Genomic DNA, 12,322 nt, shown 5'->3' on the forward strand with positions numbered 1-12,322 from the left:
ATATTGTCTAACTGTAGTTGTTCAAAAATCAGTTCAGCAGAATACTTTGTTACATAATTATCAAAATAGGTTTCAGTGTGATTATGAAGCTCATTTATACTTATGTTTAGATTAGATTACATTACAGTGTGGAAACAGGCCCTTCGGCCCAACAAGTCCACACCGACCCGCCGAAGCGAAACCCACCCATACCCCTACATTTACCCCTTACCTAACACTACGGGCAATTTAGCATGGCCAATTCACCTGACCCTGCACATCTTTGGACTGTGGGAGGAAACCGGAGCACCCGGAGGAAACCCACGCAGACACGGGGAGAACGTGCAAACTCCACACAGTCAGTCGCCTGAGGCAGGAATTGAACCCAGGTCTCAGGCGCTGTGAGGCAGCAGTGCTAACCACTGTGCCACCGTGCCGCCCACCAGATGTTCAGATCTGGTTTTTTAAAACACAAGTTTCAACATAGCACAGGCAATATTTTTGTGATAAATTTGAAATGTTTGATCCTTGCCCTTATAGTGGTAAAAATACAATTTTGATCTTGTTTTGTTTTACCAGTGAGCTTTAAAATGGCTAGCTGAACATGAAAAATTACACCAGCTTGGTTCGTGGCCCATGAATATCATATAAAGATCCAATGCACTTTTCTAAAAAAAGGAGAGAGGCAAGGAGAGAAGAAAAGGGTGGGAAGAAGGCATTCTCATTGCCCCTTGTTAACAATAGTCTGTCTGTTTTACATGTGTTCAACACAAAAATAAGATTGCAAAGGAGTGCTATCCATTCTTGCCTTATTGGATGATTTCTACTTATCTCAAATTCAGAGCACGGCTCCTCATTCTAATCCTACTATAACAATGCCTCAGCCTATTTTCCACTTGTTGGCAGTCTCACACAAAATGCAACAATTTAAATGCTGCAACTTCTTTTAAAAACTTAAAGGAACTTGCAAAGAGACTAATGTTTTGAATAAAAGCTGTTAAACTGAATTACTGAAAATACTAAAGGCTACTCAATATATTTAATAATTCAAAGATATAGCAGCAGTAGGTAGTGGATATAATGTCAAAGAGCAATACTACCTGAAGTAATTGACCACTAGGCTTTAAGGGGATGGAGGTGAAAAGAAAATCACATCATAAACATACAATCTTTCTGAAGTAGTTCTTGGCACACATTTCACTCTCACCTCAGCACACCTTCCCCCCTCCACCACTCAATTCCACGTTTTTTAAAACCTCCCTGCAATATATGCTTTTTCTTTCCATTCCTCCTATTTTTGCTCAGTTCATTTCATTTTATTCCTCTGTAACCCCATCTTCTTCTTGCCCATATACCTTAATACACCAATCAGTATTAATGCACTACTCAGTGGATCAGCTCGGTCTGTTACCATTGCCTCTACTCTAAATCAGAAAATCTGGGTTTGAGTCACACTCCAGAATTTGAGCACGAAACTAAGACTGCACTCCACTGGGGATGTTGCACGGCTGGAGGCTTCTTTGCCCTGTCAGGTGGATGCAAAATCTATATTACACTAGTGGTTACACTTTAAACATACTTCATCGATTGTAAAGTGCTTTGAAATGCCTGGCATTTATGAAAATATATGTGCAAGGGACTTTTTTCATTCTCTAACTTCACTTAAGTTCCCCAGATTTTCATCTCAATTTTTAAATTCTCAGACTGAACTTACTTGAAGTGAACTTAAACATTGTATGGGGTACTTACTTCCAAGGAAATCTTGCCAAACCAGGCAAAAAACGAACTGTACACAGAACGAACATAACCAGGAATGTTCCTAATAAGAATGAAAGATAAGATCTGGAAGAAATAAAAAAAAGGTTTATCTCATTATTAGTGTATATTACATATTTATAGCACAATTTAAATTTAAAACAGAAATAAAAAGGAAATACCTGCAACACAGAGAAGTAAGGATGAAGTTCATTGCACTCAGTTTTGTTTTTACAGTTGGCACACCATATTGAATAAGTCTGTGTAAATAACATTAGTTGTTTACTTGTTGTGACATATACTTACACATCAAAAGTGAAAACATATACATATTCTGTATAATCTGCATTGATGTTAATCTCATATTTGGCTATTAATCTGTAGCTCCATAGCAATAAATTTACAATATGATGTTCAGAAGATGTTACCTACAGGAAGAAATACAATCCAGTTCCCTATATTTCAAAGATTTTTGTTAACTCATGTTCTCTCAATAACCTACATGTATTCATCAATACAATAGGCCAAAAAGTTATAGTAAACCAACAAGTTTCTCACCCCTACTCCCATTATGAACAAAGAGCTGGAATGGATTGATTTACAATGTTATTTCCTGTTGGGGAAAATCTTCTATTAAAGTGCCCTGGTGTAAAATCAGGCTACCCAATGAAAAAATGTATTTGGATTGATATTGAGGATCCTCTATCTGCGCTTTCCATTTTTTCAGCAGCTGGGAGAATTGTGATGTATTTGCTGTATTTTTTCATATCTCCATAGAAGGTACCAGAGCAAAAAAGGAGAAGAAATGGAGGCAAGTGGCTGGCACGGATGACAAAAGATAAACGTGAACAATAAGAACAAAGTCAGTGGGCACAGGAGGGTGCTAAATTATACACTCACCAGCTTGGGGTTCAGTTTTTTTTAAAAGTAGTTGTTCTTTCAATGAGGAATACAATCTTTGAGTATTGTGTATGTTAAGAACAAATTTTAATTTTAAGTTACCTACCCCACTTGCTGCTTCAATAGTGCCACAAATCAGTTTGAATTTCAATTTCTGAGAGGCACCTAACTGCAACTATAATTGTGTCACCTTAGTATTACCCCACACCATACAAAACTAGCGTTAATAATCTTATTTACCTACATTATAATTTGTCAAACTCACCAAAAATACAACTACTGATGTGAAAAGAAAGAAAGACGACAACCTAGGTGCGAACAATGTCTCTCCTTTGCCTTCAGAAAGCAGGTGATTTTTCTTTAATATACTATAAAGGAAGGCAAATACCATACCATGTAGGACTGCCTATACAGAAACAGAACAACATGAAATTAAGAGTGGTTATAATTACATAGAATAATTTTAAGCAATTGTAGTCATGTATGCATTTAAACTCAAAAGTAGTACTAGCACAAGCCATTTTTAATCAACATTTCAGGGTACGCAGAATACAGTTTAAAATGATTTTGGAATGATCTGCAAGCTAAAAAACACATTTTGGGTAGTAGCTAGCTTTATTCCTACTGTGGATGACCCAATATTTAGAAACTAATTAGGACTTTCCCTGCTAAGTCATGTATTTAAAGACAACTCCCTTCAAGCACACAATTGCTTGTTTGAACCAAGGTTAGAGTGCACTGTCACTCCAGTTTTAATGCTTTACCAGGAATAAAATAATCTTTTTTCCAGTTACCAAGATGACCAACATCACTTTTAAAACAAGATCAACCAGGTTTATGTACAGAATTATTCATTTATTACCAAACTAAAATTAATCAATAAATTCAAAACAATTCAACCAACTTAACAACACACAATTTGCAACACAGAAGTATAAATGTTTATCCCTTTAAATGTTCTTAAATATACACATATGCAAACACAAACTTCACAGGGGGAAAAAAAAACAGGTTTCTCTATAGAAGTTTTTTAAATAAAAACACACTGGCCAACAGGTTATTAACAAAGGCTAAAAGCATATAACATTGTGAAGTCATGCCAGAACATCAGAGAAAGTCACTAACCATGCACGGTTGTCACTCAAGTCTTGCCTGCACAACTGGGTCAGGAAATACAATCTTGACAAAAGAACAGGTTTCACAGAACTCAACAAGGCAGCTTTCTTTTCAGAAAACTACATCAATAGGTTGCTTGTTTTTAGCAAGCTTTCCATCAACTCAGCTTGTTCTAAGCAGGTTTCCCTCCAACTGAACCAGATAAAACAGACATCTCCAAGCAAATTACTGCTCACAACAGGGGTCCACAACAATGCAAGTAGTTATGAGTCACATGATTTCTATGAAGCATTGTTGAAAGATTCTCCAGTGTCTACACGTGATCTTTCAACGACCTCCTTTAAAGAAGGAATTCCTAACATTTCCATAAAGCTCAAAATAATTCCAACTTCCACAATCCTACAAAACAAGTCAACCAAGCAATCGCAGCTTCATGACAATGCCACCCTGTGGGGATAAAAAAAGCAGTGCATTGTAATGTGTGATCAAAATAAAACTAAAAAAGAAATTAAGACACAATCATGCATTCGTTCCCATTTCCTCTTTACATATAACTTATACTATTATCTCTGATATCCTGTTAGTAAGAGAACAATTCAAACAAGGTCATATTCATGACAAAAGATTGGCAATTTTTTTTCCTGCAATGTGAAAAATTATTAAAAGATAAGGCTGTAATAACGACTCCAGCAAAATAGTCACAATACTTAAGGGATTATGATCAGTATATACACATTTTTCCGAGGGCGGGGAATGCTGTTACTTTTCCTGCTTTTTACATAGGAACAAAGGAGTGGGAGTAGGTAATTTAGCCTTTTGAGCTCACTCTGCAATTAAACATGATCATGACTGATCTCAACTCTATATTCCTGCCTGCCCTTCATAGTCCTTACTCTACTGACTCAGTAGATTGCTTGCACCTTTACAAATTCATTTATGGTTTATTGCCAATCAACCAACTGTAATATCCTCAAAAAGCTTCCAGTTGCTGCAAGTGGTCCTCCTAAGTGTTGCTGTATACTTTGCATCATCTAGGTAAACTATGCAATTAAAACATTGGCTACCACTTATCCATTAATATAGAACATAGAACATTACAGCGCAGTATCGGCCCTTCGGCCCTCGATGTTGCGCCGCCCTGTCATACCAATCTGAAGCCCATCTAACCTACACTATTCCATGTACGTCCATTTGCCTGTCCAATGACGACTTAAATTCTGTAAAGGTGCCAGAGAGTCAGAATAAAAGGATAGAGAAGATGAATGGGTGACTAAAGAGCTGTGCAGGGGAGAAGGATTCACATTTCTGGATTGTAGGAATCTCTTTTTGGGTGGAAGTGACCTGTTTAAGGAGGACAGGTGCACCAGAATTGGAGGGGACTAATATATTGGTGGGGGGCTTTGTTAGAGCTACATAGGAGAATGTAAACTAGTAAAGGGGGGCAGTTAAAGAGATGACCCAGAGTGAGGAAAGAGACCAGTCTGAGGCTGGTGCAGTTGGGAGAGAGGAGCAAGTCAAACAGTCAAGGCACACAGAAACAATAGTAGAGAATGATATAGGACTGATCAATTAAACTGCATTTATTTCAATGCAAGAGGCCCAACAAGTAAGGCAGATGAACTCAGCATGGTTGGGAACATGGCACTGAGATTTAAAAGCTATTAGAAAGATGTGGCTCAGGAATGGACAGGACTGGCAGCTATATGTTCCAGAGTATTGATGCAATACGAAGGACAGAAACGAGGTCAAGGGAGGAGGGAGAATGGCATTTTTGATTGGGGATTAACATTACGGCTGTACTTAAGAATATTCCAGAGTATGTGTCCAGTAAGTTATTTGGATGGAACTGAAAAATAAGAAAGGGATGATCACATTACTGGAATTGTACTATAGACCCACCCAATAACCAGTGGGAAATAGAGAAGCAAATTTGTAAGGAGATCTCAGTTATCTGTAAGAATACTAAGGTGGTAATGGTAGGGGATTTTAACTTTCCAAACAATGACTGGGACTACCATAGTGTTAAGGGTTTGGATGGAGAGGAATTTGTTAAGTGTGTGCAAGAAAATATTCTGATTCAGTATGTGGATGTACTCAAGAAGCAACAAAGTTTGACTTTGTCTTGAGAAGTAAGGCAGGGCAAATGATTGAGGTGTCAGTGGAGGAGCACTTTGGGGCTAGTGATCATAATTCTGTTAGTTTTAAAATAATGATGGAAAAGAATAGATATGACCTAAAAATTAAAATTCTAAATTGGAGAAAGGCAAATGTTGACTGTTTTAGCCAAGAGTTTTCAAAAGTTGACTGGAGATGGTCATTTTCAGGTGAAGGGACAGCTGAAAAATGGGAAGCCTTCAAAAATGAGATAACGGGAGTCCACAGACGATATGTTCCTATCAAGGCGAGGGGCAAGGTTGGTAGTATAGGGAATGCTGGATGACTAGAGAAATTGAGGTTTTAGTCAAGAAAAAGAAGGAATCATATTATCAGGTATAGACAGGAGGAATCAAGTGAATCATTTTTTAAGAGTATAAAGGCAGTAGAAGTATATTTAAGAGGAAATTCAAGAGGACATAAGGGTAAAAGAGATATCTTTGGCAAAGAGGGTTAAGAAGAATCCAAAGGGATTCTACAAATACATTAAGGACAAAAGGCTAACTAGAGAGAGAATATGACTCTTAAAGATCAGCAAGACCGCCTGTGGGTGCAACTGCAGGAGATGGGCAAGATACTAAATGAGAATGTTGCATCAGTGTTTACTGTGGAGAAGGATATGAAAGCTAGAGAACTTAGGGAAATAAACAGCAATATCTTCAAAAGTGTCTATATTACAGAGGTGGTGGCGCTGGACATCTTAAAATGTATAAAGGTGGATAAGTGCCAGGGACCTGATCAGGTGCACCCAGGAACTTTGTGGGAAGCTAGGGGAGTAATTGCTGTACACCTTACTGAGATAATTGTGTGATCAATAGCCACAGGCGAAGTTCCAGAAGACTGGAGATCGGCAAATGTGGTACTATTATTTAAGAAAGATGGAAAGGAAAAGCCAGAGAACTAAAAACCAGTGAGGTTGACATCAGTGGTGGGCAAGCTGTTGAGGGTGGGAGGGGGAGGGGAGGGGGTGGTGATTCTGAGGGACAGGATTTACATGCACCTGGAAAGGCATGGACTGATTAGGGATAGTCACAATGACTTTGTACATGGGAAATCGTTTCTCACAAACTTGTGTTACGACATGGGGTAAACCCTTCTGCTAATTTAAACCAGATACATAGAAAAGCTCACCTCGCCTCGTATTCTATAAAAGTATTAGTGACAAAGAACTACCAAGTCTCACTATTTAAAGAAAAAAAAACAATTTATTCTTTAACTCCAAGAAAAAAAACATTAAACAAATATCTACACTGTAAACCTTTGTCTTAACGATCGATCTCCCTCCTGCTCTACAACTCTGTACTGATCCGATAAAGCCCCCCTCCTCCCCCGATGAAGTTAACAACAAAATCAATTTCCAAAATGAGCCAACTGTCTAGCTTCCTCTGTAGATTTTTATGGGTCGTCTTTTCTTCCACCTCCTGCTTCACAGATTTCAGAAAGCAGTTCTGGGGCAGTCTGTGTTTGGCTAACTGTTCAAAATGCCCGATTTTATACCCCAAAACAGTGGATCGTCTCATTGGTTTGATATTGTCAAAACAGTAAAATTCAAATTTGATTGTATTGTGGTATCTTGGGGCATAATTTAAACTGACTGGCCAAATTCGAATATGTTGTGTATCATAGCAACTCAGCTCAGCTAGTTGCTTCACAGCCAAATGCTACATGTTTTAGTTTTTCAGCACACTGTACTTGTTAAATCCTTGCCAGCTTTCAGTCTCAAAGGTGCAGTACACGCTTACACCTTCATAACATGAGCGAGTTTTTTTTTTGAAGTGACAAAGAGGATTAAGACACATGATCTCTATGGATATCAGTAAATGTTTGACAAGGTTCCGCATGGTAGACCGGTTAACAAGGTTAGATCACATGGAATACAGGAAGAACTAGCCATTTGTAAACATAACTGGTTTGAAGGTTAGAGACAGAGGGTGGTGATGGAGGGTTGGCTTTTCGGACAGGAGACCTGTAACCATAAGGACTGGTGTTAGGTCCACCGCTTGTCGTTATTTATATAAATGATTTGGATGTAAATAAGGGAGGTATGGTGAGTAAATTTGCAGATTTCACCAAAATTGGTGATGTAGTGGACAGCCAAGGTGGTTATCTCCGATAAAACAGAACCTTGATCAGATGGGCCGATGGACCAAGGAGTGGCAGATGGAATTTAATTTAAATGTGAGGTGCTGCATTTGGTAAGGCAAAACAAGGCAGGGCTTATACACTTAATGGTAAGGTCCTGCGGAGTATTGCTGAATAAAGAACCTTGGAGTGCACATTCATTGTGCTCTGGGTGTGCGCTCTATCTCTTTCACCCATTCTCGTGTGTGTGTGCTCTTTTTCTCTTCTCCCCTCTCGCATGCGTGCACTCTTTCCACCACTTCCCCCCCCACCATGCACGGGGAGAAACAGCATGCGCAAGGGGGGGATGGGAAAGAGCGGGAGGGCACACGCAAAACAGGGGGAAGGGGGGAAAAAAAAAAAAAAGAGTGCACGTGGGGGGGGAAAACGGGTACAGCGAGCGAGAGAAAAACACCAAAGGGCTTCAGGTATAGTCTCTACTTTTAATGTCTGCATCCAAATGTCAAAAGTTGTAGTACTTTGCTTTCCCATCCACAAATTCTATGCATGTCTACACAAGCTGTTCTTGGATTTTCCAAAATTTCTGCCTGTTTGTACTGAAAAGAGCCTTTTCATCACCTTAATCCATAAAAATCTCCTCAGAAAGAAAGACATACACATCATGAACTCTGATAGCCTGTTTTGCATGAACGGTGGCCAGTTTTCCTTTTTAGCTACCTTATCTGTTTATCTATATTTTCAAAAGTGGCAAATGCCTCAGTATCCTTTCAATAAAGTTTGGGAAGGCTTGCACAAAGTTAAACAGCTCCTCAGTGGACCTTGGATTAGATGAAGATTTTGTGTCATCAGAATGTTTCCCCCTCACCCCACACTCCTGAGCATACCATGTTCCGAAGACTGCTGATTTGATATTCTGGCAATTCCATTATTTGTCACAGTATTGAGTACAGGAGTTGGGAGGTCATGTTGCAGCTTCAGGACATTGGTTCGGCCACTTTTGGAATATTGCGTGCAATTTTGGTCTTCTTCCTATCAAAAGGATGTTGTGAAACTTGAAAGGGTTCAGAAAAGAATTACAAGAATGATGCTTGGTTTAGAGGATTTGAACTATAGGGAGAGGCTGAATAGGCGGGGGCTGTTTTCCCTGGAGCATCGGATGCTGAAGGGTGACCTTATAAAATCATGAAGAGCATGGATAGGATAGGATAAGTAGACAAAGGTCTTTTCCCTGGGGTGGGAGAGTCCAGACCAGAGGGCATAGGTTTAGGGTGAGGGGAGAAAGATATTAAAGGGGACCAAGGAACAACTTTTTCACACAAAGGGTGGTGTATGTATGGAATTAACCGCCAGAGAAAGTGGTGGTGGCTAGTATAATTGCGACATCTAGAAGGCATTTGGATGGGTATATGAATATGAAGGGTTTGGAGGGATATGGGTTAAGTGCTGGCAAATGGCACTAGATTAGGTTAGGATATCTGGGCAGTTGGACCAAAGAATTTGTTTCCACGCTGTACATCTCTATGACTCTATGTAGCCAAGTCACTAATTATGTAGTCTTTTAGTGCACATCTGTACTAATGGGGTGCACGAGAAAGGGATGACCCATTCAGTAATCTTGATGCTTCATCAAACATTCTTTAAAATACAAAAATAAGTTTAACCCTAAACAAACAGAGGGTTTTCTATTCAGAAGTTAGAGATCAGCTAGAGCAACTTGTTCTTAGAAAGCTTTCCTCCAAAACAGCTCATGTTTTAGCAGGTTTTCCTCTGATGAAACCTGATAAAACATGTATCTCCAAGACATTGTCCACATCAGCTCCAACAAGGGTCTTTAGCAAAACAAGCACTTATTATCAGTCATGAAATTTGCAGGATATCTTGTTTTAAACAAAAACTCAAGCATCCAGTGATTTCTGAATGACCCACTTAAATCATTTCCCCACAACCTTTTAAAAGTTGAACCATCCAAACAATCTTAAAATACAAAAGTATCTTCAGAATACTTTCTAGAAGATGACAGAGTATGTGTTTATTTCAACATAATCAATTCTTTTAATTTCTCTACTATTCTACCTGATGGTAATACTGTACTAATCAGATATCACAGTAAAACCTCCCTCGATAGATCACAATCCTTACTTTTGCAATTTATTTAGAGTGGTGATCAGTCACTGAACATACTCACATAAGGTACCAATGCACTTTTAACAAAATAAATTTACTATAACAAAAGGAAAAAGAAATGACAATTTTGATAAATCTCACCATAAAAGAAAAACAATATGCTTTACAGACTCGAGTGAAATAACACTCCTAACTTAATTTCAAAATTTCTGACTGAACTGATGAGATCACAAGTGTTTGCTTTCAGCACTTTCACCAGGCCATTCCCTCCGTTACTGTATTCCCTTGAGACACAGAGGTTAACTTATTGATTTTTCTCCGATTTTGGCTATTCTGAGGACTTTAAAATAGCATTAGCATTCTTTACAACTCTACTGGTTGATGACTTTCACAAACTGTAAAATGCTCTTCTGCTGGAATGGATCTTCTGCAGTCAATCTGCTTTAGTCTCTGGCCATTTTTTTTTTGTAGGTCACAAAAACTCAAGTCAATTTAAGCAACAATAACGTGGCCAAGTAGCATGTTATAGAGCCATAGAGTCATAGGGATGTACAGCATGGAAACAGACCCTTTGGTCCAACTAGAGTCATTTAGATTAAGTCGTATGATTTCTTTGAAAGGCTGGTCTTGAGATCACTGTTCCAAATGACCTTCAGATCTTTCTTAAACAAAAACAAATCAGCACTGAAACCTAAACCTCATGTACCTTTACTTTAGAACCCAAGTCGCCAAAAATAATAACAACATAAATTTTCAAAACACTTCCTGCAGTAGATGGATTTTGCAACTCAGTACGAATGGTATATTAAATAGATAAATTGATGGTAGACACACAACTTAAGTGAAATAAGTAACCCAAAAGTTTAAATACATTGCCGATTACTACAAAGTATATGAATGGAAGTGGAAAAAGCTATGAATATAAATCTGTTTGCCTTTGGTTTTCCAATTCTTGGTAGTTGTAACAACCTGATAGGGCTAGATTTACTTGTAATATAAATTTATATGTAAAATTAAAATATGTCAAAACTTTAGTTCTGTGATCCATAACTTAGGGCAGTGAATTCAAATTATGCAACCTTAAAAACAAAAAAAAATAGTAGAAGTAATAGCCCGATTGGGAAAACAAAACTTCTTATGCAAGCAATTTATTGTTGAAAGAACTAAACCTTTAAACTTGCAGATCATCCTATAGTTGTGATAGTTAACAAGAGATTTAATAAATAACAGTTGATACAGGGATACATACAAAGCGATCTAACTTCCATCGAAACCACCATTCATGAAGGAATCCTTGCCATTCAAATAGCTTTGAAATTGGCCACACTGAAAAGGCATTTTCGAAAGAACTCTGAAAATTAATATAGACAAACAATACTTAAAGGATTCAACACAGTATTAAGTGAGTTCAGCTTAGAAATCACATGGAACAAAATGTAAATTTCCCAGTATATCTTCAAAGTTTGGTTGAAATTTAATGCAAATATACTTAATCATTCAGCCAAAGCACAGAAGCTTCAATTCATTGATGGCTCCCAGAAGACCAATCCAGTCAAGCCCGTATCCCCAAACTATTTCAGCCCTGAAGTTTTCTTTCCCTCAATAAAATTACCATTCAAAATGATCATCACCTCTGGTTCCATCACACACTTTGATAGGTGGTCTCATGTCATTAAAAAGACTCTTCAAAACTCATTACATCTCTTGCCCAAAACTTTAAATCTTGTACAACCCTATCAAATCTTCCTTCGATGTCCTTTGAACCAGAGAGAAAACCCTGGGCAATGGACCAGTTACTACTAGGATATGCAGATACAATCTCCAGCTTGCACCACACTGAGAAAACCATGACCACATCAACAAACTGTATTTCAAACTCAACAAATATTTAGGACAATAACTTAAGAACAGAATCTTCTACTTTCAATTATGAAGCCAAGGTGGCTCATAGCACGTGCCTTTATGACAAGACAGTACTCATCCCTCTCAAGGATTCCATTCCTACCCAAGTACTGAATTTTGATGTTACTTATTTTTTGGCATGGATAGGAAATTTCACGATTTGTGATTTCATGGATATAGAGGATTAACTGGAATTGGCTTAAATGATATGCCACTGAGGTAACAAATTCGTGTTCACATGAAGAAAGAGACACACATTTTTATTTGTTTCTTTTGATTAGAGGTAATTCTGGAGGAAAGAATCTAGCAA

General features: G+C 38.1%; 1 protein-coding gene across 3 annotated transcripts in view; it reads right to left on the reverse strand.

Moving 5' to 3' along the window:
- Positions 1 to 12,322, reverse strand: part of casd1 (CAS1 domain sialic acid O acetyltransferase 1) — a 109,776-nt gene that overhangs the window by 11,865 nt on the left and 85,589 nt on the right. For all 3 annotated transcript variants that reach the window (XM_087987146.1, XM_087987145.1, XM_087987147.1), the window contains 4 exons: positions 11,360 to 11,461; positions 2,900 to 3,040; positions 1,917 to 1,994; positions 1,729 to 1,821 (listed from right to left, as the gene is read on the reverse strand). In XM_087987146.1, coding sequence (XP_087843272.1) covers positions 1,729 to 1,821; positions 1,917 to 1,994; positions 2,900 to 3,040; positions 11,360 to 11,461 — 414 coding nt within the window. The remainder of the gene's footprint in view (positions 1 to 1,728; positions 1,822 to 1,916; positions 1,995 to 2,899; positions 3,041 to 11,359; positions 11,462 to 12,322) is intronic.

Source organism: Chiloscyllium plagiosum, unplaced genomic scaffold, assembly GCF_037043375.1.
Source record: "Chiloscyllium plagiosum isolate Xiang-an unplaced genomic scaffold, Cpla_swu_hap1 HiC_scaffold_5, whole genome shotgun sequence".
NCBI lineage: Eukaryota > Metazoa > Chordata > Chondrichthyes > Orectolobiformes > Hemiscylliidae > Chiloscyllium > Chiloscyllium plagiosum.